This window comes from Pyricularia pennisetigena, chromosome 3 (genome assembly GCF_004337985.1).
Source record: "Pyricularia pennisetigena strain Br36 chromosome 3, whole genome shotgun sequence".
NCBI classification, from domain to species: domain Eukaryota; kingdom Fungi; phylum Ascomycota; class Sordariomycetes; order Magnaporthales; family Pyriculariaceae; genus Pyricularia; species Pyricularia pennisetigena.
In genome coordinates this window covers 6,654,236-6,677,992 of record NC_043742.1, presented here as the reverse complement: position 1 = coordinate 6,677,992, position 23,757 = coordinate 6,654,236, and the positions used below count along the sequence as shown (strand labels likewise).

Below are 23,757 nucleotides of genomic sequence, written 5' to 3'. Positions count from 1 at the left end.
GACGAGGGGGATGTCGATCTCAATGGCAGCCGATTCGAACGATTCGAGTCTTGGTTTTACGGTAGTGTATGGTAGGTAGGCCTTGTTGTTTGAGTAATCAGATAAGCCGACAACAAGCGTAACATGTCGGTTTACGAGAAGAAGCAAGAATGAAAAAGAGAAACAAAAGGCTCGAGTTACTGTGACGACTACAACGATGTGACTATTGTACTGTGAATGTCCACCAATTTTACGTCTCGTTCAGTCAAACTCCGGATCGGCCGCGACCACGGGTGCTTTGTAACAGGACTTTCAAAGAGTCGTTGCCAATTGCGGGGAGAAGCAGTTTAGTCAGACTTGCCAGACTCCGTAAAATAGGGGCACAAACGTGTTTTGATGGATCCCGAGTGTGCCGGTTCCCGCCCAATCTGCTGAGCTCTAATTACCTGCACATAGTTTGTAATTATGTAGCAGCAATCAGAGCAGAGGCGCGCTTGGGTACTATGTCTCAGTCGGGTCCAAAATAAGAATGGGTCAATCTTTTTTTTTTTCCTGCTTCATTTGCTTTTGTCCCTGGTCATCAAAAAAGGGTTCGGGAAATGAGCGTTGATGTATGTGATTGCTTGCCACCCATGCTGTCATACCCCACTATCGGGCTGCCCAATGTACATGTAGTACACGTGCCCCTTGTCTCTCGATCAAAACCTTTTCTTTGTCATTTTGCATCCGCCCAAGCTGTAATAGCAAGTGGCGGCAATTGACAGGTCAGGCAGGGGGGTACCGCTTCAACCGGCCATATCGGGGATCGGGTGAGGCGGATGTAGCGCAGCTTAGCCATGCAAGGTAAGGCGCCGGTCAGGCAGGTCAATAATAACTGAGTTCAGGAGTTGACAGGGAGATGCGTGATTTTTCAACGGTGATTCAAGGGTGAAGGAAGGGCGGCCCCTATTACAGTTTCGGTTTTTTTTTTTTTTTTTTTTTTTTTTTTTTCATCTCCTTCGCGGTGGGAGATGGAAAAAAGGGGCCCGGTGGGCATTCCAGATGTCCTCACCCAGGGAAAATGCTAAACTAATTTTGTGCTCATCTACTGACAGTAGCCTCAAGGAATGATTGACTTCGAAATGGACACCGTATTATAATCACGTACTTTGTTTAAATAGGAAATGCCGACGTTGACTTGGTGATATCGTGCTTGCTTCTTGACTGGACTACTAATTATTTTTTCAGGCCGTCTGATCTTTCTTCTTTCTGCTTTCGGTGCGTCAAGGCGTTTTGGTATTTATTTTGCTTGTTTATTTTGAGTTTATTTTCATGTTCCATGACAGGGAAAATCGTCGCCGACGACGCCCAAGACTAAACTAGTCTAGACCTAGACCAGATGGATTCTGGAATTTCCTGCTTCGACCTAGCCCAACCAGGCTTTCAAGGAAGACAGGGCCGATGCAACACTTTTCTTTCCGAATATCTTCCGGTGTCGGGCGGTCCGAATGTTGATTGATCGAGAACGGGACACCTTCGATGCACTCATTTGTGCAATTACATACAGATTGACTCTGGATTTGGATCTGGACAGGAATATTGAGTGCTTCTTTTGACTTTTTTTTTTTTTTTTTTTTAAAATCTCTCTCTTCTCTCACTATTTCTTCTTTTGTTCTTGCTTTCATTTTCTTTCCTTTTAATGCTGGGTCGGCTGTCCGTGGGGTGAAAAGTTCAATGCTTTGCACTGCCTGACGAGTGCTTGCTGCTAAGGTCTCTCGGATTATTGAAGCGGATACTGTCGGGTCAACAAGACACCTTAGTCCAAGTCTCTATTGTATTAAACGAAGCGTTGCGGGTCCAAACGTGCCTTGCCGTTTGTACGCTGCAGTTACATGCAATATTAAATAAATAATACTCGGTACAAAGCTTTATTTTCGTGACTGGTAATTAATTCCCCGGATTTTACCTTCCCCGGATCATACACATCCAGCCCGACGACCAACCAACCCCGATTTATCCAGGGTACTTATCTTAGCTACCTACCCACCTTTATAGTACACATTGCACCTTGTTGCAAAACATCTCATTGGATCTACACGGCGGCTGAGCTGCCGCGGGGGAAACAAGTTGAGGGGGAAAAAATAAAGAAAAGTCGCCATGGAGAAAACAAAGCGGGATGTTCTTGACTCGACCGGGGAAGGCTTGCCCCCTCCCCAGGACATGGCCTCGCACCAGTCTAAGCGTGTCAAAATGGGTAATGGGGAACCCGGCGCCGTGGAACTCTGGAGACACCCAGATCCAAAGTCCACGCCGATGTGGAAATTCCTCGAGCACGTCAACTCGACCAGGTCCCTCAGCCTCCAGAACTACGCGCAGCTGCACAAGTGGTCCACCACCGATCCCGCCGCCTTTTGGGGCGATGTCTGGGACTATGCCGGCATCGTGGCTTCCAAGCCCTACGACGAGGTCCTGCCCGCGGGTGGCATGTTCCCGAGGCCCAATTTCTTCAGCGGCGCCCTCTTGAACTTCGCCGAGAACCTCTTGTTCCCGCCGGGCATCGATATCGACCCTTCGTCCGTTGCCGTCATCACCGCGACCGAGATCGACGAGAAGGAGACGACCTGGGCCGAGCTTCGGGACATGGTCAACCGGTGTACCGCGTCGCTGCGGGCCGCCGGGCTCCAGCGCGGAGACGTCGTGGCGGGCTACATCTCCAACCACGTCGAGGGCCTCGTCGCTGCGTTGGGCGCCGCCAGCATCGGTGCTTTGTGGACCGGTATCAGCCCGGACAATGGCGTCAGCGCTGTGCTCGATCGGCTTGTCCAGGTCAGGCCCCGGGTGCTGTTCGCCGACAATGCCACGACCTACAACGGCAAGTCGTGGGCCAGCACGACCAAGACCCTGGAGATAGTCGGGGAGCTCAAGAAGCACGGTCTCGAGCTTGTAGTTGTTACCAGAAATCTGCAGTCCGTCGACTTGTCCCTGGATGAGATCCGTTCTCTCGGCGTCAAAGCCGACGATTTTGCCGAGTTTCTGGCGGCAGCGCAGGTAGAACAGAACGGTACAGGTTCGCAGCAGCAGCAGCATTTTGAGCAGCTACCATCTGACCATCCGCTATTTATCCTTTATTCGTCGGGAACGACAGGTGTACCAAAGGTGAGTGAGGCTTTGAATATCACGACACTGTCCGTATGCATAGAAAAGGAATGCTGAGATTACCTTGGACTTCAGGCGATTGTACACTCGGCTTTAGGGACTCTGATCCAGCACAAGAAAGAACACCTCCTTCATGGCTCACTAAACTCCCAGTCGCGAATGCTCTACTTTAGTAAGTTTACTCGAGGCAACCCGGGCAAACCCTTACATCGGCTCTAACAACACCTCACTGTAGCAACTACATCATGGATGATGTGGCACTGGAGCATAACCGCCCTCTCAGTCGGCACATCCTTGGTTCTATATTCGGGCTCTCCGTTCCGTCCAGACGGCTACTTGTCACTTCCGAACCTACTCTCCAAACTCAAGGTAACCCACTTTGGCACTTCGGCAGCATACCTGACCGCTCTCGAAGCAAACAAAATCTACCCCGTACGCGAGCCGGGGATCGATCTTTCTTCACTCGAGGGCATCTACTCCACCGCCGCTCCTCTACCGCCCTCCACCTTTGCATTTGTATACGAGGCATTCCCTTCCAAGATCCACCTGGCCTCGATAACCGGTGGCACGGATATCATCTCCCTCTTCGGCGCGCCATGTCCGCTGCTGCCTGTCCGCGCGGGCGAGGTCCAATGCGCCGGCCTGGGCATGGCCGTAGCCGTAGTAGACTCTGCGTCGGATCCGGACAAGCCTGTGTTCGTCACGGACGGCGAGCCGGGCGACCTCGTCTGCACGGTGCCCTTCCCCTGCCAGCCGCTGACCTTCTTTGGCGACGACGGCGACGAAAAGTACCGCAAGGCGTACTTTGAGCGCTTCCCCGGCATGTGGCACCACGGCGATTTCGTCCGCCAGGTGGACGGGCCCTCGGGTGGGCTCGTCATGCTCGGCCGGTCCGACGGCGTACTCAAGCCGGCCGGCGTGCGTTTTGGCTCCGCCGAGATCTACAACATTCTCGCGAAGTTCTTCCCCGGTGACGTCGAGGATGCGCTCTGCGTCGGCCGGAGGCGCGAGGCAGACACGGACGAGGCGGTCTGCTTGTTTGTCGTCCCCGCCGACGGCAAGGTCTTTGACGACGAACTCAAGGGCCGGATAAAGACGACGATTCGTAACGAGCTGAGTCCCCGGCACGTCCCTGCGTTTATAGAGGAGGCCAAGGGCGGTATTCCCAAGACGGGCAATGGGAAAAAGTATGTTGTGATGTTTTTTTTTTTTTTTTCTCTTCGTTTCCCTACAGGTCCCGAGACCATCATGTCCTTGTTGGGAAACTCACTAACCACATCAACATGACCAGGATCGAGGTTGCGGTAAAGCAGATCATCTCGGGGATGAAGGTCAAGACAAACGCAAGTGTGGCCAACCCCGAGTCACTTGATTGGTTCAGGGCTTGGCACGAGCAGCACCCCTAGACGAGGCCACTGCTGCTCCTCGAGCCTCGTCTGACGAGAACACAAAAAAAAGCGACCGTATATAAAATGCACCTTCCTGAGGCACCCTAGTCTCTGTAATCCCAAAAAAGAACTTGTCGTATTTTCCGGTAAATGCAAGGGAGAGGACGGGCAGCTTCTGGTCTAGACTAGACAAAGCAAACCATAGACGAAGTTTTAGATATCTTGTCGCTCTGGACTCCCGCACTGTTGGTCAGACTGGGCTGGTAATAAACCACAAGTCAGTCGACATTCCATTTTGCCGGTGGAACACGGTTACCGTGCAATCAGTCTCGGTCTACTTGTCACACTAAGTCTGAGCCGCATCCCAAAGTATATTCTGAAACCCAGGTTATGAAGCAAGGCAACGCTTGTCGCTGACTTGGTGGCAGGAGGTAAAATCCCTCAACTTCAGGATCGGGATTCTCTTGTAAGCCGAGACAGCAAGCCCATCTAGGTCGACCTGGAGGGCAGGATGATTTTATGTTATAATTGATTATAATAAATGTTCAAGCTTCATGAATTTCAAGACAAGGGCTAGAAGCGGAGCTTCGGAATAACAAAAACAAACAATATCAGAGCCACCATGAGCCCGTAGACCATGGCATACAGCCTCATGCGGCCCCACCAGCCCTCACCCTCGGTCATCTTTCTCAGCGTGCCCATCCTCCTCGTGGCGGCCTCGATGCCGAGCTCGTTCTTGTTGAGCCCCTCGCTGGCACGCTGCATCACGGCCTGGTCCTCCTCGAGCGAGGCGGCAAAGGCCCTCGACGACTCCTTGAGGCTCCTTGCCATCTTGACCATGGACTCGGACAGCTGCTCCTGCTCGGCCCGCTGCTGATCGAGGATCGCCTCGGTGGTGGCCGTCGTGAGGTCGCCCGCCTCCCTCTCGCGGTTGCCAAACAGGTTGTGGCCTGTCGTGGTCGCCGCTGCTGTTGTCGCGGCCGGCGGCTTGGCGCCCTGACCTTCGACCGAGGAAGATTGCTTTGCACCCCGTGACCGTATCGATTGAGTAGTGGTGGTTTCGGGCGCCTTGTGAGCGGGAGCAGCTACAGCTTGGGCCGCCTCCTTGCTGCCTTCATCGTGCCTCTGAGCCGGTGACGGGATCGTTGCTGCTGTGGGCTCTATGCCGTGTATGCCAGAGTCGGCGGACGTCGAGTCCATGCTCTCGCTCGGGGTAGGAATGACCTCATCAGTGCCGCTGCTCGTCGAAACACCGATTGCACTCAGGACGTCATCGCCACCGTCGTCTTCGTCATCTTCATCATCTTTGTCGCCACTTGACATGCTCCCGGCCATCTCCTCCAGATCCCTCATCCTCTCCACCAGCTCCTCCACAATCTCTCTCTTGCGAGTGAGGTTGACCTGAAGGCCCTGGCGATGCGCATGGATTTTGACACCCAGGGCATCCCGCTCGAGCCCACTCAGCTGGGCGCGAGCATGCTCGATACTCTTTTTCAAGTTGTGATCCGGTTTAGTTTTTAAGTTTTTGAAATTGCTTTCCCCAATGCGCCATCAAGCGCAGCTGCTGACAATTGATAGAGAATAAGGGAAATCTTACCGTGGAGAGTTTCTCCCTTGCAAACGCATTTGAAAGGAGTAGCCTTTGCCTCTCGGCGCTAGCACGCAGGGCGGACTGTTGTAGTCGACTCAGCAAACGGTCCAACTCGGTGAGACGCAGGTCGATAGAGTTGTTCGATGCTGCCGTAAACGTCTGTGTCAACAGCGCCATGGTACCAAAATGGAGCCTCCTGTAGTTTAAATTGTGTCAGGGTTCAATCCGTAGTGTATGCAGGTCGATTTATAATTGATTTCTGAGAGTGGGCACGTATTTGATGACGTTCATGGGAGATGGTGTCTACATCTAGACGTAGAGGCTACATGAACCACGATGGGTGGGTGAAGTGGATCGGTCGAGGCGGGTTGTGGGGCACGAACCCGCCCTATCCTGAGTCTGCAACGTTTAATCATTGCCTGATCTCCAGACATGGCGTAGCAATGTTGGGCTAACGGGGCTGGACTTGTCTTTTGTGTCGATTTTCATATCCCACAGTGTATTCTTATTTTTAGTCTTCATTTCGAAAAGAATCATCGAGGTACCCGACAAAGCTTTCCTGCACCCTCGCGACCGACATGTTGCCCAGTCCTTCCAGACCAATCCCACCCCGGTTCATGCCCAAAAACGCCCGCCGTAGTCTCTGGAGCTGCGGCAGAAGCAGTTTTCTCCCAGGTAGTTCTAAAATCAGATCGCCATCCCCGGAAGCCTTGGGTATTTTTATCTCTCCACCACCCTCGTCAGGTTGCAGCTCCAATATCCTCTTCACAATGGCCTGAGTCTCCCTGTCAAGCGTGTAGAGGTAATCGCCTCCGGCGTCCTTGCCCCTCTGGATAACCACCTTGTTGGGGACAACCTTTTCCCGGCCCTCCCCTGCGATTCCGTCCCAGATGTCCTGGAAAACCTCCTTGGCGCGCGATTCGTCATCGTCCCAGACCAGCGCAAAGAGAGGACTGTCCCAGCGGCTCATGGGATTCGGTTCCTCGTACCGGAATACGAGATTGTCCCAGTTAGCTTGCTCGTACGGCTCCACGACAGTGGCATCCTCTGCAGCTGTCTCGTTGCTCCGAGAACCGTCCCTACGCGCCAAGCGCTCTTCGTTGACGGCCCTGGCCTTGTCGACGCTGCACCCTATCTGCAGCACACAGCTGGGTGTGCTGATGTTCTTGGCCTCGCAGAAGAGCTGGTAGCGCCAGCCCTTGATGTAGTTCAGGTGGTCGAGTATGACGATGTCCCGCGGCGAGAGCACCCGCCTCACGGCGGCATAGATGGCGGCGCGTGCATCCTTCTCCGAGGCGTTGGCGGACCTGGTGTGCTCGGGTACCTTGTCGGGTGACAGGTCGTACACGGAGCGCGATATCGACAGCGTCTCGTCTGATATGAGATGGAGGCGGTATTTGGACCCTGCTGGGGTCTTGAGGCGCTCGGAGAAGTCGTCGTATAGCTGTTTGGCTCTTGTTGATTTCCCAGATGTAGGGTAGCCTGTAACCATAACGAGCTGAAGACGGACGTCCAAGGAATCAGTCAGGTTCTCTGTCTAACCCCACCATTGTGCAGTTCTATTTGATATGATGTTGATAGCAACCAACTGTCCTGACGTGACTATTAAAAAAGCAGAAAAGAAAAAGAAAGGAAGAACATAACTAACCGGCATTTTTTCTTTTTATAATCGGCCAAATACTCTCGTACCTGCCTGTGCACGCCCTGCTTCAGCCAGGGGCCAACTTTTCCATGGTGGGGTTGGTGATGAATGCGCGATGGAATCACGACAAGGATGCGCCCGTGCTGCTACCCGTTCATGGATAGATAGATCTTACCTGTGGTGCTTGTGCTAATCCGGCACATGTAGCCTTGCTCTTATCCCCGCAGTGGCCCCCCACCTGGCATCCCGCCATCAAAGCTTAGGCCATGATCCTATTGGCTTGGGCCCAGAATGAGTTCTTGAATAAGTGGAACTGCGAATTTCCCCCAGGCTATTTACATTAAGCCGAGTGCAGCCTCGTCGGAGTTCGTCGCGCTTATCCCATCCTGAAAGGCGCGTAAACTACCCAAGGTGCGTGCCCTAGATGAATACAGGAAGAGAGCTCCATTGGCCGCCTGTGGATTTGGTCATATTCGGGGCGATTGTTTGACAGGCAAATCGCGTAGGTATCTTTGGCACTCTTGTTTCAAAATTATACGCACTTGTTTTCTCATGGTACTCTGGCGACTGGACGTGGCTGCTTGTGATCGATCTATCTTTTACTAATCAGTCGGGCTTTTCTTTGCAGGACCCCCCCAAAAAGCGATCGCCGCCGTTTGCTGCATGCAGGCTGGGTGTTGCCATGAAAGGTCGTCAACCCAACGAGAGAAGCTCTGTCGCCTAGCAAAAATAACAAGAGACGACCAGGACAAGCAGGCTTTTTTGATATTTGTTTTGTTCCTTCTATAATCTCTTTGAAACTCTTTTTCCCCCTTTTTTTCTGCATACGCCGCCAGTACCTTCGCAAAGCTTCAGGAAATACCAAGAGGAAGCTCACCTACCCGAAGACCTCGAGAGCATCAGACCTTCGAAACTCGCCCGCCATGTCAAACCCACCGACGCCACTAAAAGTGTCCCCTGCGGCGACAAGTTATACCGCCGCAACTATGGACACGGATCTTAGATCTCAGATTAACACCCTCTTAATAAACGACGAGCTCTCAGTCAAGTGAGCAACCCACCCCCCACCTCTGGCTTGATCTTGTAGCCCAGCTATCCCTTGCTAGCTCTTTTGCTAACCTGCCATTCAATGTCTCACAAAAACAGGATCCAAGACGCTCTCCTCCACTCCCTCAACGCACACCCAGCCAACTGGCCTACCCAGATCCAGCAACACGCACTCTCGCTTCTCCGCGCCGGCGACATCACCACATTCCCCGCCCTCCTCGACAAGGTCCTGGAGGATGTCAGGCAGAGCACGGCAGCGGCGGTGGCGAACTCGTCATCGTCGGCCACCAACGGCGCGAGCGAGACCAACGGCAAAAAGGCAAACGGTGACGCCGGCGCAGAGTCGACGTTGAACCTGGCTGTGCCGCAGGCCGTGGTCGACGAGGCGCTCAAGGTGACCATGGACTGCCTGGTTGATTTAGTGGAGTTCTCGGAAGAGAATGGTACTACCTGAATGTTCCTATTCTAATCCCCAGAACGGACAGATTGGGGAGTATTTCATCTTTGCTAGTTGCCTCGATCGAGGTTGCCTGCGGAGTTGGCAAAAGCAGAAGAAGAAAAAAAAAATATAAAAAAAAATGAGAATAAAAAGAAAAGTAATGGCTCGGTGCTAGACATGTGCAGAAAACAGAAGAGATGGCAACACGCCGACAAGTTGTGTATGGGAGGATGACGATACATCACTTCGCATGTAGTACATGGTGCCAGGACGGTCAAGGCGTCTTGGAGAAGGGTCGCCCACTTTCTTGGCTCCTGGACAACGCAACACAAGTGAAAGACACCTTTACATATTAAATAGCATCCGACATGACACAAACGACATATTGCCAGCGTCATGGTGAACCACGGCCATTTTTTTGCATACGTGTACCTCTGTTGGGTTTCAAGTAACCACATAATCAACACTTCCCATTTGTTGAACACGGCGGATAATATGACTTTCGCTGAGATCTATTAGTCTGGTTGTACTCTCAGTGTGTCAACACGAGATTACCGTTATCAAGTAGGTGGTGTGAGTTTAAGCTATCACCACTTATCATCACGCAGCAGGATGGTCAAGGATTTTGGTCATTCACGTGTATGATAAGAGGAGCCCGGAGGCTTTTCCAAGCGAATTAATCCATCTAGACCCTCGCCAGTCGAGAACTCCAATAGAAATCGGTCTTTATAATATTTCATTCACTGCCCGAGGCCATACTGTGGCCTCCTCCAGCCAAGTGCGAATCCAGCCAATCTACCTATTCCATCGCACTTGTTCTAGAAATCACGAAACCAGCGTATGAGACCGCAAATGAGCATTGCCCAAGTCAACCAATTCCAAAACGGCCGAGCCCAGTGAATGCCATTGTTCCCTGGCCGCGCCGGGCTCAGTCATGTCAAAATCCAGTCGAATGAAGCAAAGGTGTAGTGTACAAAGGCTCGAGTAGTGCCGGAGATGAAATCAGAGGGCTTAGTCGTACAGACCATCGTCGTTACCACCGTCGTTAAAAGACTCGCCGCCGCTGGCTGCCGGTGCACCCGCGCCTTCAGGGAACTTGAAAAAGGCACCCGGGCCAGCATTCTTCATCTGCTGGGCGAAAGCCTCGTAGCGGCGGATCTCGACGTCGCTGACCGACTTGCGAGCCTGTTGCATGGCCTCCTCAAAGTGACGCTTCGTCAACTCAGGCACAGGATCCTCAGCATCCTCGTCCATGGGGACATCCTCGCCTGCAGCCTCGAGAGCCTTAGTGCGGTTGATGTCAGCAGTGATAGACTCCTTGATGGCGATCTTGACGGCACGCTGGGTGATAAACCCAAGATCGGCTCCAGAAAAGCCATGCGTCTTGCTGGCAATGTACTGAAGGTCAACATCATCCGAGACAGGCGTTTTGCGCAGCTGGGCCTTGAGAATGCTGAGGCGGCCCAGCTCGTCAGGAAGCGGCACGTAGATAAGCGAGTCAAGTCGACCAGGACGGCAAAGGGCGGGGTCCAGTTGCTCCGGGCGGTTGGTCGCTCCAATAACGAACACATTCTTCTTGGAAGTCATACCGTCCATCTCTGTACAGGAGTCACAATTAGTATACAGTGGTTGCAGATTGTGATGCAGACGGGTTACAGAAGGAATAATAGTGGCTTACCCGTTAGCAGCTGGTTCACAACACGGTCCGATGCACCACCGGCGTCACCCACGGAGCCTCCACGGGCCTTGGCGATGGAGTCAAGCTCATCAAGGAAGACGATGCAAGGCGCCGCAGCGCGTGCCTTGTCAAAGATGTCACGGATGTTGCTTTCCGACTCTCCAAACCACATGCTGAGCAACTCTGGACCCTTGACAGATATGAAGTTGGCTGCACACTCGTTGGCAACGGCCTTGGCCAGCATGGTCTTTCCGGTACCCGGAGGACCGTAGAAAAGGACGCCACGTGATGGTGAGAGACCAAACTTGAGGAATTTCTCGGGGTGGTCAACTGGGTACTGAACCTGTTCCCTGAGGTCCTGCTTGACCTCATCCAGACCACCAATATCCTCCCAACGAACGTTGGGAACCTCGACAACTGCAACCTCGCGCAGAGCAGAAGGGTTGGAAACGCCAAGAGCAAAGCGGAAGTTCTCCATGGTGACACCTAGAGAGTCGAGGACCTCAGCATCAATGGTATCCTCGTCAAGGTCGATGAGATCCATCTTCTCGCGAATCTGTTGCATGGCCGCCTCTGAGCAAAGAGCTGCAACATCAGAACCAACGTAACCGTGCGTCTCAGCGGCGATTTGCTCCAAGTCCACATCATCACCAAGCTTCATGTTCTTGGTGTGGATTTGGAGGATCTCCAAACGACCGGTCGGGTCCGGAATTCCGATGTCAACCTCACGATCGAAACGTCCAAATCGGCGCAGGGCAGGGTCGATAGAGTTAGGCCTGTTGGTTGCGGCCATAACCACAACGTTGGAACGCGCCTTCATGCCGTCCATGAGGGTCAAGAGCTGCGAAACGACACGTCGCTCAACTTCGCCGTTTGTCTTCTCACGTTTTGGTGCAATGGAATCGATCTCATCAATAAAGATGATGGCCGGTGAATTCTTCTCAGCCTCCTCGAAGGCCTTGCGCAGATTGGACTCAGACTCGCCAGCCATCTTTGACATGATCTCGGGGCCGTTAATAAGGAAGAAGAAAGCGCCAGTCTCGTTTGCGACAGCTCGAGCCATGAGCGTCTTTCCGGTTCCAGGAGGTCCATAGAGGAGGACACCACGCGGAGGCTTGATTCCGATGGACTTGAATAGCTGAGGATGGCGAAGAGGAAGCTCTACCATCTCACGGATCTGTGCCATCTGCTTCCTGCAGCCACCAATGTCGTCGTAGCCAACCTCGTTGAGGTTGTTCTCCTCCTCATCGCGCTGAATGGGCTCGCCCTCGCAGTGGATGACCGTGTCTTGGGCTACGATACCGTACTCCGGAGGGTCGACCTCAACAACCTTAAACTCGACTTGACGCATGCCACCACGAACCAGGAAAATGTCGCCTTGGCGGACTGGACGGTAGGCCTCCCGGAAATAGGGTGCCAGGAAGACATCGAATAGGGAGCCCGTCAGGCCTTCTACGGTGTCGGCAATCGGCAGAACGGCAATTCGTTTGGCCTGTGGTGAAGGTTAGTAGTGCGCTGGTGCAACATCATTCGGCCTAGGACCAGCCTGCAATTTTGTGGAATGATTGCTAATACTCACATATTTGATGTCAGGGCAGGGGTGGATAGTGACAACATCTCCATGCTTGACCCTAAGGTTATGACGCACCACACGGTTGAGTCGTGCGCTTCCATCATCCAGCTCATCATCAGCTAGGACGATCAGGACTGTGTCCTTCCGCTTCTTTCCCCTGACAAGGACAGTGTCACCACGGAAGAGCTGTAAAGCCTCCATGGTGCTGTTGGAGAGTGCGATGATGGAGTTGTCATCATTTGTGGCATCGGCAACCCTGTCAACGAGGCATCGATGTTAGTGTTTCCCGGGTATCGGAGGGAAGCAGGGTCGCGGTCGCGATTTTCCAACATACATCAACTGATTAGGCTTCTTCTTCTTCTTCAAAATTGCGGTTGCCACATCCGACTCCTGTAGATTGATGTTAGATCATGCTGTCGATGCAAATCTGATGACGATGCAATCGTTTCGTCACTGAGGGTAAGGAATGCAAACGGACCTCCTTAACATCGGCGCCAGATACATCGCTGAAATCGTACTCGGTCAGCATCTCTGCTTTGCAAGCAGCTAATCCATCCGGTTTGAGGGTTTCTTACGCCAAGTTGACCTTCTTCTTGGGAGGGTCCTGTGATGGGTCGGCAGACATCTTGTCTACAAAAGAGCAGTGTGCTCAAGACGAACTGGGAAATGTCGGAATACCCTGAGTACTCGAGAGCGGGGTGTCGTGCGCTGGGGAAATAAGTTGCAATGCCCAGCGTCGAAATTTCAACAGCAGGCGAGTCGTCGTTGTTGATATTAGGATCAGTGGTGAAATGTCTGTTTTTTTGAGATGGTTGGAGGTTGGGTTTGAAAGAAAGCTGAAAGTTTGTACAAAGTCGAAAAGGCCCAGGGCTAGCTACTAGGCTTCTAATTGATGACGATTACCTAGCTCTCCCCATTGACACCTGGGCTGGCTGGTCTTGGTACGTGGTCGGAGCTTCCTTACCACTCAAAGTGGTTCCGAGCAAGCCGTTCAGCCACAGATTTTGGCCACTCGTGGCGGATTAGCAAGCTGCCCCACCAAGTCAACTAGACTCGCAAAGGTGGCCTCAAAAGCGAACCTGTGCTCATCACTCAGCAATGATGGCGAGCTACAAGGGAAGCTTCGATAAGATTCCATCGGAAACCCTCAAATCCCTTTGCTTGCAAAAATGGCGTCTACCTGCTGCCTGGGATGACAAAACCTCAATAGTTGTAATATGTTTGCCACAATCGCTAGGTAGACTCATTTTTATGTATATTTATTTCATTGAGGCGAGTCGACTTGCACAGTAAAAAGACTACCCATGCAAGTAGCTGAGCTTGATTGCTCCAATCCCCGCAACCAGTCTTGTACGGTAGTAGCCAAAACACTACACAAGAACACGGCAGACGAATCGTGCAATTACCTATCCACCAGACGCGTTCCGGTCGAGCATAGCATGCCTTAGCCAGCCTTTCGTCTTTGATCGGTTGGGATTACTAACGAAACATACAAGATATCAGGTCGTTCAGCAGTTGAAATCCAATGCGCTCTATAATACCATAGTTTCAAGAATATATATCTTGGTGGCGCATCTAGTTGCAATGACACACATATTGCCACGGCCTTACATTACCAATCCTCAGTAGCAATCCTTGTTCTGAGGGCTTTCAAAGGCACATTTACTCCGCAAAGACGACTCTGACTAGGTATAACTAGCACGTCTCGAAGATGGCTCATGGTACACCCCATCTGTCTTTCAAGTCCGACTCGCGCATCCTTGTTTTTGAAGCCAAGACACGAGGCTGACACAAGGGACCTGGAAAAAGCATTCGGACCAGCCGATGGGATGAGCGACAAAACTATGTCGAGCCAGCCATGCTAGTCAGTTCGGTGCTTTCGGCACGAACAAAACAAAAACAAAACGAGCTGAAATTCGGTCCTATGAGAGTACCTAGGTTGCACTCTTTTGAACAGCTGGCCCGGCAAGCGTTTGTACCACTATTGAAGCACCCGCGCAACTTGCGCTTGATATACTTGCCGACGGTTGTCTACGCAGACTTGCCCTCAGGATGAGCGCTGATTATCGGGGTCAAACCTTGATAGTCCTACCGGTGAGCGGACGCTATGTCGGAAGAAGCTAGATTCGAAGAAGAACAAGGGCAAGCAGCCCTAGACTAGTCGTACCCGAACTCGCCTGGTAAGAGTATTGCTTGTCCCGTCTACCTGGTACGGGACTAATTCTGCCCTAGTCCATAGTTGGCAGTACTTTCGACCCCGGTACACACAGCATACTGCGTATGGAGCGCATCCTGTGATGCCAGTCGGCACCGTTGATCACTGGAGTCTCATTGCTTGCCAATGCCGGCCAGCTGCAGTTACAGATGTTCCCATTAATCAGTTTGACACCCACTAAATACCACCGATCAAAGACCAATGGGCGGAAAGTGATTATTCTCGCCGTGCACTTTGGGTTGTACCATGACCAGCCACAGTGCACTTCACGTGGGAGCATTGACGAAGCCCGGTAGGCTTCCTGGAATTCTCGCAGCACGCATCCTTGTCGGACAATGACCTTGACGAGACGCATGTCAATATCTTATCCGTCATAGATATATTAAATAAGGTAGACAGAAAAGGCGGTCGGGGCTTCGGTTAGTGACACAGCCTGTCGCCGGACCCAGCATAAGCAGACAGTAAGTATAGAGTCCTGATACAACTTGAGCGCCAATAGACTTTACTTAACAACCACCCCGTTTATATCCGGAGTCTTGCCCATCCATATACAGGCCACGATTGGGAGTGGGTCAACGGACCAGAGACTGATATCAACGGTCACTGCAGCCCGTCCTGCACGCCGCGCATGGAGAGCTGCAATGTTGGCGCTCCAGGTAAAAGCGGTGAAGGAGCGGGCTACAGCCGTTTGGCTGGTCCGTTCCGGGGGTGACAACGAGGATACCCCACTCTGCATACTCTATAGGGTAGGTGTGCAAAGTGTGCGTGGTGTGTTGCTTGGCAGCAGGTTGCAAAATGTGTCGAACCTCAACACTTTTTTGTTTTATTGTCCTCTTTGTTTGCTTCTCGACAGAAAGAATCTGGAAACAACCAGAAGCAAGGCAAAAGTGCGGTGACGCAAGAATTACTCACGTGAAGTAAGATGAGTGTGCGCGGTTCCGCCAAAGTACGGATAACATTCTCTTGACAAATATACCTCGCATCTCATGCCTGCCACCATGGCTTGCAAATACTCCATACATCACCAAGATCTGATGCGGCAATGGACCGTTATGTGTCTCCGTGGCCCAATCTGGCCGACCGGTGAAGTTTCCAGGAAGGATAGAACCCAAAGGGTAGAACAGGACCGCTTTAATTGCCAAGGCTCGCGAGCCGTGTTTACCAAGGCGAACGGGACCTGTCCCCTTCGCGTACACACTATGGCTATTGCTGATTGTCGTATGGATGTCTGATTGTACCTCTCCCTCTCTCTTTTTTTTTTCTTTTTCTGTCGCACAAACTATAACCATCCTGTGTAGCATTGGAATCAGTGTGCAAGTATCCGAAGGCTATAGGCCAATCGCTAATTGCTTTATAGATGTGTCGATAGGGAAAAGCAGTAAGTCGGAACAGCCGCCTGAAGCGTGTGACAGACAATTCGGAAAAGGACCTCTCACTTCTTTTTGCCTGTTTCCGATTGGCCCTCACCCCTGTCAGCAGAGCGGTCTAGACTTTCTATATGCGCCCTCGGGTTTACTCGGTGCAGAATGGCCTAGTAATAAAATTATCAATCACATCGAATACACTCCCTCGAGTTGAGATTCGGGTCCACCTCAAGTTACACTATGACGATCGATTGCCGGAGGGCGTACTCGTAGTCAGAAGTGCGGAGATGTTTTGTTTGGGGCTATACAGTAGAGTTTTGGTAACATGGCTGGTGGTTGCTGGGGTTTATTTTAGCCATGCCAGCCATGTCAATTCTCCTGCGAAATAACAAGACCTATGCGTCGATTGGCTTCTTACCTACATGTAAATCAAATGTAGGTAGCCCAATGCAGTACGATCGGCAACCCATAGTGACGCGAAGCGAGGCATCTTACGGCCTCAAGCGGCTCCCTAAATTATGTCTGTTCGATACAGTTATTAGTAGGCTCGATGTCATTACCTCGTTCAGGTCGGAGGGGATCCAATGGCATCAAGCAAAGGATTGGTTGCGAAAATCAGGTACCTAATCAGGCACGAAATGTACGCCGTAAAGTACCATCCATCCATTCCTCACCTACTTCAATGCACCCTGACGTTGGCCCATCCTTCCATCATGCAAGGTATCGATTTACCGGCAGACATGGTGGGTGAGGGAGGCTTTATCCAATTCGACCATCCCAGAGACGAACGACGTATCCGTTCACTTTTTTTTTTTTTTTTTTTTTTTCGTCCGGTGTGTCCATCTCGATTACCCATTTGTTGCTTCGGGCCTTTCTTTGCTGTTGATTGATTGCTGCTTTTGGCAACTCACTCGTTCCACGTGGAACGAAGCTTCTTTCCTCCCTTCCTTTTATCCCTTATTTTGGCGACCGTCATCTTTGCTCTGATAGGTTCACTATTGGTTCCCCATTGGTTCGTCCGAAGCCAAGTTTTCTCACCCAACTTTATGGCAGCAGGACTAGAAGAAAAAGCATCTTTCTGCACATTGACAACTTTTTGATCGCTCGGAAAACCCCATTCCAATGTTTTTTTCTCGTTGATTTTATCCTAAGTTTCTTTTATTTTTACTTTTTTAGACGCATTGTCAGCGAACCGAGCCGCGCCTCGTTGTTGATCTTGGTCGAATCCGGTATTCTGGGCAGAGTCGAGACTCTAGAAGACCTCCTCCACTCCTACAGAAAAGTAGACTACAAGCAAATAGTATCTATTACTATTGGATACCATAGTATGTACCGTAAGCACCCACGAGTTTTGAGGGACAGTACAGTACAGTATATAGTATATCCCTGTCATCTGTCTGACCTGCCTCTCAAAGCATATAGTAACAGCTAACATTGGCCGCCGCTTCAGGGTTTGTGGAGCGGTGGCACTGCCGGATCCAGACGGCGGTCTCCAGTCTCCAGTCTTTTTCTTTTTAGTCGATGGCTTCAACGGAGCAACGGGCGCATTGGGGCGCTTGGGGTCGCCCTAATTACCTACAGTACCACGTCTTTCCTTTTCACACAGGCCAGGGCGCCTGTGCATACGGCATTCTCAGATCTTGGGGAAGGCAGCTTGCTTTTTCTTGGCCACTGTCTGTCTGGCTTGTGCTAATATGGCCGACACCTACTGCTCGCCTGCCTGCCTACCCGACTACTAAAGTACTACGTAACTACGCAGTACCTACCCTCGCCCTAACTTAGCACCGACTGTGACTACGTATGACACGTCCTTGTGTGTCTGACTCTCCGCGTCTAGCCTCTAGGTCATCTGCAAGGAGACCTCAACTGGGAACTTGCTTCGACGGCCATCCCAGAAATCCACACAGAGTCACACACCCCAAGCCCACTTTTGAGAACGAGGTCCCCAGTCGGACCTTAGCCCAAGGTGGGCCCAGGGAGGCTGTACCTGGGCTTCAACCGCCAGGCTTCTGGGTCCAGGCAAGTAAGTGCATGGTAAGCACCACGCGACGAGAAATTGAAGGCTGTGAAAAAACAAGAAGCAAGTGAATCCCAGGATCTCGAGAGGAGGAGAAACCAATTCACAGAGCAAAGAAGCAATTCGGAGCGGAACGTCTTTCGAAAGGCGTTTGAACAGAAAAAAAAAAAAAAAAACCATCCCTCTACTTTGTAGGTAAATAATAAAAATCCTGACATCGGATTTTGCCTTTGATCGCCTTGCGTAAGCACGTCTGGGCTGACCAGACCTGATCTGACCTCCACTGACCCCAAGCTAGCTTCACGCTCGTGGTCGTATCACAGGGCGCTAAAAATTAGAATCCTCGGCCCTGTGTGCATGTTACCTAACTTGACAGACAGCCGCGAGTCTTGTCTGTCTGGCGGTGGACACCCGAGTGTGAGAGGGACAGAGAGGCAGGTTCACGGAACCAGGGCCTGCCCGGCAAGAAGACCCCTAATTGCCTTGTTTGCTCGTGTGCTCCCTTGGATGCGGAACCGTTACCAATGTAGACTTGCGAACCCAGAAATAGAGCCATCCTGTCTTCCCGTATTATTTGTGTTGCTCATTTGTGTGTCTACGGATACCCGCTCCTTTTTCTTGCTTGTTTGTGGAAGGACAAACTTGACTCGGTGTACAGTCCGGAACAGTCCGCTACTATTCGGGACTAATCAAGAACGATCAATCGGTTTGCCACTAGGCTGCCGGTGAAAGTCACCTGCAAGCCCCACTACTGTTTCTGCACACACCCTCCACCCGCCAATTCGTTTCGCACACACCCACCTGTGCTGCACTGCAGACGGCAGCAACACAAGCAGGCTGCTGTTGTGTCGGTCGGCTATTCCATTATTTTTTATTATTTGATTTTATCTTTGTTAATTTTTTTTTCTCTCTCTCACTCTCTCTATGTCTCTTGATTTTCGTTTGGATTTTGAATTTTTCTTCTTTTGCTCTTGTGGTCTTCCTTTTTTTCCTTTTTCTTTTTTTCTTTTTTTACTTCCTCTCTCTCTCTCTTTTCTCCTCGCTCCATCTGCGGTTCAAAGTAGAGGCCTCCCGGTGGCAGATCCCTCGACCCATTGTTTTTGTCGAGTCTCGAGTCCTTCTCTGCTTGTTCTCCACCGCCATCAATATCCTCTCGACGCCATTCTCGACAGCCCGCCTCCACGACCGTCAACATTCGCTCGCTTCAATTTTTTTTTATTTTTTTATTTTGAATTGGTGTCCCAGGACCGCTGTTGAGGCTGTACCTCCGTGGCTGCGCTACCAAGCCCACCCACCATCAAGGGCCGTACTCCGTACTAGCCTGAGTCGCCCCCGTCAGATCGATCACCTGCTTGCGGACCCGGTTTGGTTTCCCAACCGTTAGATCTTTTGTCTTCTGTGCACGCCGGCTACGTGCGGCACTCCTGGTTCTAAAATTCGAACGAACTGTCCGAAACGGCACGCACACATACACCCCACGCCCACTTAGATCTGCATACCGATCGCATATACTTAGCTGCTCCGCCGCGCCAGCCCGGCTTCCCTGTCAACATCAGCTGCCTCTTCTCTGGAGCCTTACCTGGAGTCCTTTGCTGGACCACCTTGCCGGGCCCCCTTTGATCCTGCAGGACCCTGTTCGGCAACAAATTTCGCCTCATCGATACCCGGCACAAGACGCCACCGAGAAGAACTCTTGTCGTGGCCCCCCCCCCCCCGACCCCACACCAGCAGACCAAAAGATCACGGCCTCGCTTTGCAGAAGCGCGGCTTTGTCGCCACTCAGTACCAGGGAGAGATGATCCCGAGGATTTAGAACCTACGTGATAACAAACCCCGGCTTTCAGCCCAGCGTGTTTTCTCTGGATTGTATGTTCATCCCTCGGGAGTAAAACCAAACCACGGCCCTGGCTGGCTCGAGCAGCCAAGTGTGATAACTCATTGCTTACCATATTTTGTCCCATCTTCAGCGCAAATAGCTATGGACGACCTCACGTTGATTCAGTCCAACCGCAGCCCGCTGACCGAAGCCGTATACTCCTGGTCCCAGCTTCTCTCACCCCTCATCCTCCTCATTACTTTTATATTGGCCACAGCCCTTCATGGGGTTTTTACCAGCCAGAGAGAGGAGAATGCTTTGCAGACGGAGGCCAAGGGCCCTGGCGGCCGCCCCCTGCCTGTGACCAAGATGCGCCGGAATCCTGCCGTGACAGACATCACAGAGGGTTCTTTCGGCCGCGCCTCTCGACGGACTTTCCAGGGTGCGACTACTTTGATAGTCCTCTCGTTTCTCGCAAATGCAGCAAACTTGGCAGTCCAGGTCATGGCCAACGCTGACCGCCTGTTGCCAAAAACATCCTACATTGCTGATAAAGCACCGCAACAATGGTGGTGCCGGGAGGAGTCTTTTGTACGTGAAAAAAAGATGGCGAGGCGAAAAAAAGAACCCTCTACACCAAGGACTCCCTTATTGTATTCAAACTAACATAGCGGCTCAACAGGTCTATGTCGTCGGAACCGGTTCACTTTACGGCTATGTGCTACTGACACTGTTCGACTGGCAGGATAGCCCTAACTTTGTTCACTTATTGGTTTGGTCCGTCAGCCTTGTAACTGAGAGCGTTGTCCTCGGCGCGCTCTTTGCTCGAGTTTCGGAATCCTACACGGCTACGTCGAACGAGAACCTTACCGGGCCAGCTGGAAACGATATTGCCGACCTTACCATTGGCGCTTTTCGCGTTGCTAACTTGATCGGCGTCTTGGCTCTATATCTGAGTCTTGCTGGACGACGAACTTTCACCGTGGCAGAAAAGCGTGAGCAGGAGGCAGAAACCCAGCCTCAGAGCCAGTCGCAGGTTCAGAACCGTCGAAGGAGCGGATCGCGGAGGAATCGTGATAATGGCAACGACGAGACTACTCCACTCCTCGGCCAGCGTCAAACATCACAAAATGGATACGTTACCATGAACGGCAATGGCCGCGACCGCGAGAACAGGCGCAGCAGTCAGAACGGCATGGCTAATGCCGCTCAGGGGCCTGTCAACGGACAGTCTGGTGGGCCAAATCGCGAGGCTGAGGCAGCCTTCTATCGTCCAAACAAGCTGCCACACAAGACGTGGTGGGAATATGCGAGAGGATACTCGCTCTTCTTTCCTTACCTGTGGCCGCGAGACTCGAGAAACCTCCAACTGGTTGTATTGCTCTGCTTCGTCATTCTCATTTTTCAGCGCATGGTCAACGTTGTAGTGCCTATCCAGACAGGCCGCCTTGTGGACAGCTTGCAAGAGACGCTCAATACTGTGGACGGCCGCACCATGCCCTGGCGAGATCTTGCTCTGCTGATCGGGACCAAAATGCTGCAGGGGCAGTCGGGACTGTTGGGATCCATAAGAGCCATTCTTTGGATTCCTGTGTCCCAATACTGCTACCGCGCGCTGACCTCGGCAGCTTTTGAACATGTCCACTCGCTCTCTCTCGATTTCCACCTCTCCAAAAGGACTGGCGAGGTCTTGTCCGCGCTAAATAAGGGGGCGTCCATCAACCAGTTTCTCGAACAGGTTACATTCCAGGTGTTTCCCACCCTTATCGACCTCTTTATCGCCATTTTTTACTTTGGCTGGTCTTTCAACAGTGTCTACGCTGTGTGCGTCTCCGTCATGACCTTCGCATACCTGTTCCTTACCGTGCGCATGGCGGCCACTCGGGCGGATCAGCGACGAGAAATGGTCAACGCAGACAGGGAAGAGGAGGCAGTCAAGAACGACTCCATCGTAAGCTATGAAACGGTCAAATACTTCAACGCCGAGGATTTTGAGTTTAATCGGTATCGCCAAGCCATCCGCAACTACCAGGCGGCCGAGGCCAATGTCACGTGGGGCATTAACAACATGAACATCTGCCAAAACCTGGTTTTCATGGTGGGGATGCTGCTTCTCTTGATTATCGGGGCTTACGACGTCGTAATTGGTGCCAAGACGATTGGTCAGTTTGCAATGCTGATCACGTACCTGGGCCAACTGCAAGGGCCGCTGAACTTCTTCGGCACGTTCTACCGGACCGTGCAACAGGCCATGATATCAGGCGAGCGGCTTCTGGAGCTTTTCAAAATCTCGCCGACAGTGGTCGACCGGCCGGGGGTTCGCCCACTTCCTCCCAGCAAAGGGCACATCCGCTGGAACAAGGTCAAGTTCTGGTACGATGGAAAGCGGCCGGCCTTGAAGGACATTTCCTTTGAATGCAAGCCGGGCACCACCACTGCTTTTGTTGGTGAATCTGGTGGCGGCAAGTCTACCATATTCCGCCTCATGTTCCGGTATTACAACTGCCACGAGGGCAGCATAGAGGTCGACGGCCACGACGTGAAAGATCTCACCATCGACTCGGTTCGGCGAGCAATTGGAGTTGTCCCGCAAGATACCATTCTCTTCAATGAGTCTATTATGTACAACCTGAGATACGCCAACCAGGATGCCACCGACGAACAAGTATACGAGGCTTGCAAGTCTGCAAGCATACACGACCGTATAATGAGCTTCCCCGAAGGCTATAACACCAAGGTTGGCGAGCGTGGTCTTCGGTTAAGCGGTGGTGAGAAACAGCGTGTTGCGATTGCTCGGTTGATACTCAAGCAACCACGAATCATCATGCTTGACGAGGCTACTTCGGCTCTTGATAGTGAGACGGAGCAACAGATCCAGTCCCAGTTGATCAATGGAAACCACCTGGGTCAAGACCGAACGTTGCTGATTATCGCGTAAGTTGAGAATATTCATCTGCTTGCTGCAATTGTAGCGCTGCTTCGGAGAGGCTGTCCCCGCTAATCAACCACTGATTCCACAGGCACCGTCTCTCTACCATCACCCACGCCGATCAAATCATTGTGCTCCGGGCAGGCATGATCGCCGAGAAAGGCACCCACTCGGAACTCCTCAAGTTGAATGGCAAGTACGCTTCCATGTGGGAGAAACAGAGCAAGGCGGAGAGGGCTGCTATGGAAGCCCGCGACGCTGCTCGACGAGCAGAAAAGCTAGCCAGGCAGGCCAAGTTTGCCAAGGCCAGTGGCAAGCAGCAGGATCACACAGACGACAGCGATGGCTGCTACGGCAACACCAGTGCCGGCTCATCGACAGTCCTTCAGACAACGAATGCATTGTCTGAAGAATCGTCCACGTCGGATGATGATACACACACAAAGCCCCCTAATGATAATAAGACAACCAATCAACCACCCCCACCCGATTTATAGTGGGAGGTTATATAACGTTTCTGTACATTTCGCTTCAGCTTTATGGGTTTGCCTCTCCTTCATCTTTTTTTTTTTTTTTCCTCTCAACAAAACTATCTTCCGAGCCACCCATCTGTAATGCCCAAGCAGTACACTAGGGAGAGTTTCTAAACAACTTGCACTATTCTTGGGGCACTACCGAAGCATCTGCAACGATTCCTCATTTTCTCGACTCACGAGCGACGATTTTTCCCAGACTTTTTTTTTCTGTTTCTTTTTCTTTAATCTTTCCTTTTCCTGGAAGATTTTCATTGCCTCTTGTCATAATTGTTTGTCATAGCATGGGCGGCGCTTTTGTCTGGTTTATATAAAACGCAATCGGGATTTAAGTCCCAGGAAAGGTTGAGATTTCGCCTAGACGCCAGCAAAGGCCGGTTGTTCTAACCTTGTAGATGACTGGGATTCCAT

General features: G+C 51.8%; 7 protein-coding genes across 7 annotated transcripts; 4 read left to right on the top strand and 3 right to left on the bottom strand.

Moving 5' to 3' along the window:
* Positions 1-2,115: 2,115 nt before the first annotated feature.
* On the top strand, positions 2,116-4,520 carry PpBr36_03573 (uncharacterized protein; the record flags this gene model as incomplete). Its single annotated transcript, XM_029890744.1, has 4 exons — positions 2,116-3,114; positions 3,190-3,286; positions 3,350-4,301; positions 4,406-4,520. The coding sequence occupies 4 exons, from the start codon at positions 2,116-2,118 to the stop codon at positions 4,518-4,520; spliced, it is 2,163 nt and encodes a 720-aa protein (XP_029753564.1).
* A 555-nt stretch (positions 4,521-5,075) lies between these two features.
* PpBr36_03572 (uncharacterized protein) lies at positions 5,076-7,630 on the bottom strand (the record flags this gene model as incomplete). Its single annotated transcript, XM_029890743.1, has 3 exons — positions 6,639-7,630; positions 6,100-6,289; positions 5,076-5,990 (listed from the first exon to the last, which is right to left on the bottom strand). The coding sequence occupies exons 1-3, from the start codon at positions 7,583-7,585 to the stop codon at positions 5,076-5,078; spliced, it is 2,052 nt and encodes a 683-aa protein (XP_029753565.1). The 5' UTR covers positions 7,586-7,630.
* A 1,028-nt stretch (positions 7,631-8,658) lies between these two features.
* On the top strand, positions 8,659-9,236 carry PpBr36_03571 (uncharacterized protein; the record flags this gene model as incomplete). The annotated part of the gene is made up of 2 exons (XM_029890742.1): positions 8,659-8,783; positions 8,882-9,236. The coding sequence occupies 2 exons, from the start codon at positions 8,659-8,661 to the stop codon at positions 9,234-9,236; spliced, it is 480 nt and encodes a 159-aa protein (XP_029753566.1).
* A 996-nt stretch (positions 9,237-10,232) lies between these two features.
* Positions 10,233-13,097, bottom strand: PpBr36_03570 (uncharacterized protein; the record flags this gene model as incomplete). The annotated part of the gene is made up of 6 exons (XM_029890741.1): positions 10,233-10,819; positions 10,900-12,391; positions 12,479-12,728; positions 12,807-12,862; positions 12,951-12,978; positions 13,048-13,097. 6 exons carry the CDS (start codon positions 13,095-13,097, stop codon positions 10,233-10,235), a joined length of 2,463 nt encoding a protein of 820 aa, XP_029753567.1.
* Positions 13,098-15,328: 2,231 nt separating this feature from the next.
* PpBr36_03569 (uncharacterized protein) lies at positions 15,329-15,583 on the top strand (the record flags this gene model as incomplete). The annotated part of the gene is made up of 1 exon (XM_029890740.1): positions 15,329-15,583. The coding sequence occupies one exon, from the start codon at positions 15,329-15,331 to the stop codon at positions 15,581-15,583; it is 255 nt and encodes an 84-aa protein (XP_029754408.1).
* Positions 15,584-19,365: 3,782 nt separating this feature from the next.
* Positions 19,366-19,882, bottom strand: PpBr36_03568 (uncharacterized protein; the record flags this gene model as incomplete). Its single annotated transcript, XM_029890739.1, has 2 exons — positions 19,366-19,498; positions 19,581-19,882. Coding segments are annotated over 2 exons (435 nt in total), but the record flags the coding sequence as incomplete, so codon positions are not given.
* Positions 19,883-20,046: 164 nt separating this feature from the next.
* On the top strand, positions 20,047-23,310 carry PpBr36_03567 (uncharacterized protein; the record flags this gene model as incomplete). The annotated part of the gene is made up of 3 exons (XM_029890738.1): positions 20,047-20,475; positions 20,567-22,818; positions 22,905-23,310. 3 exons carry the CDS (start codon positions 20,047-20,049, stop codon positions 23,308-23,310), a joined length of 3,087 nt encoding a protein of 1,028 aa, XP_029754412.1.
* Between the last annotated feature and the right edge of the window lie 447 nt (positions 23,311-23,757).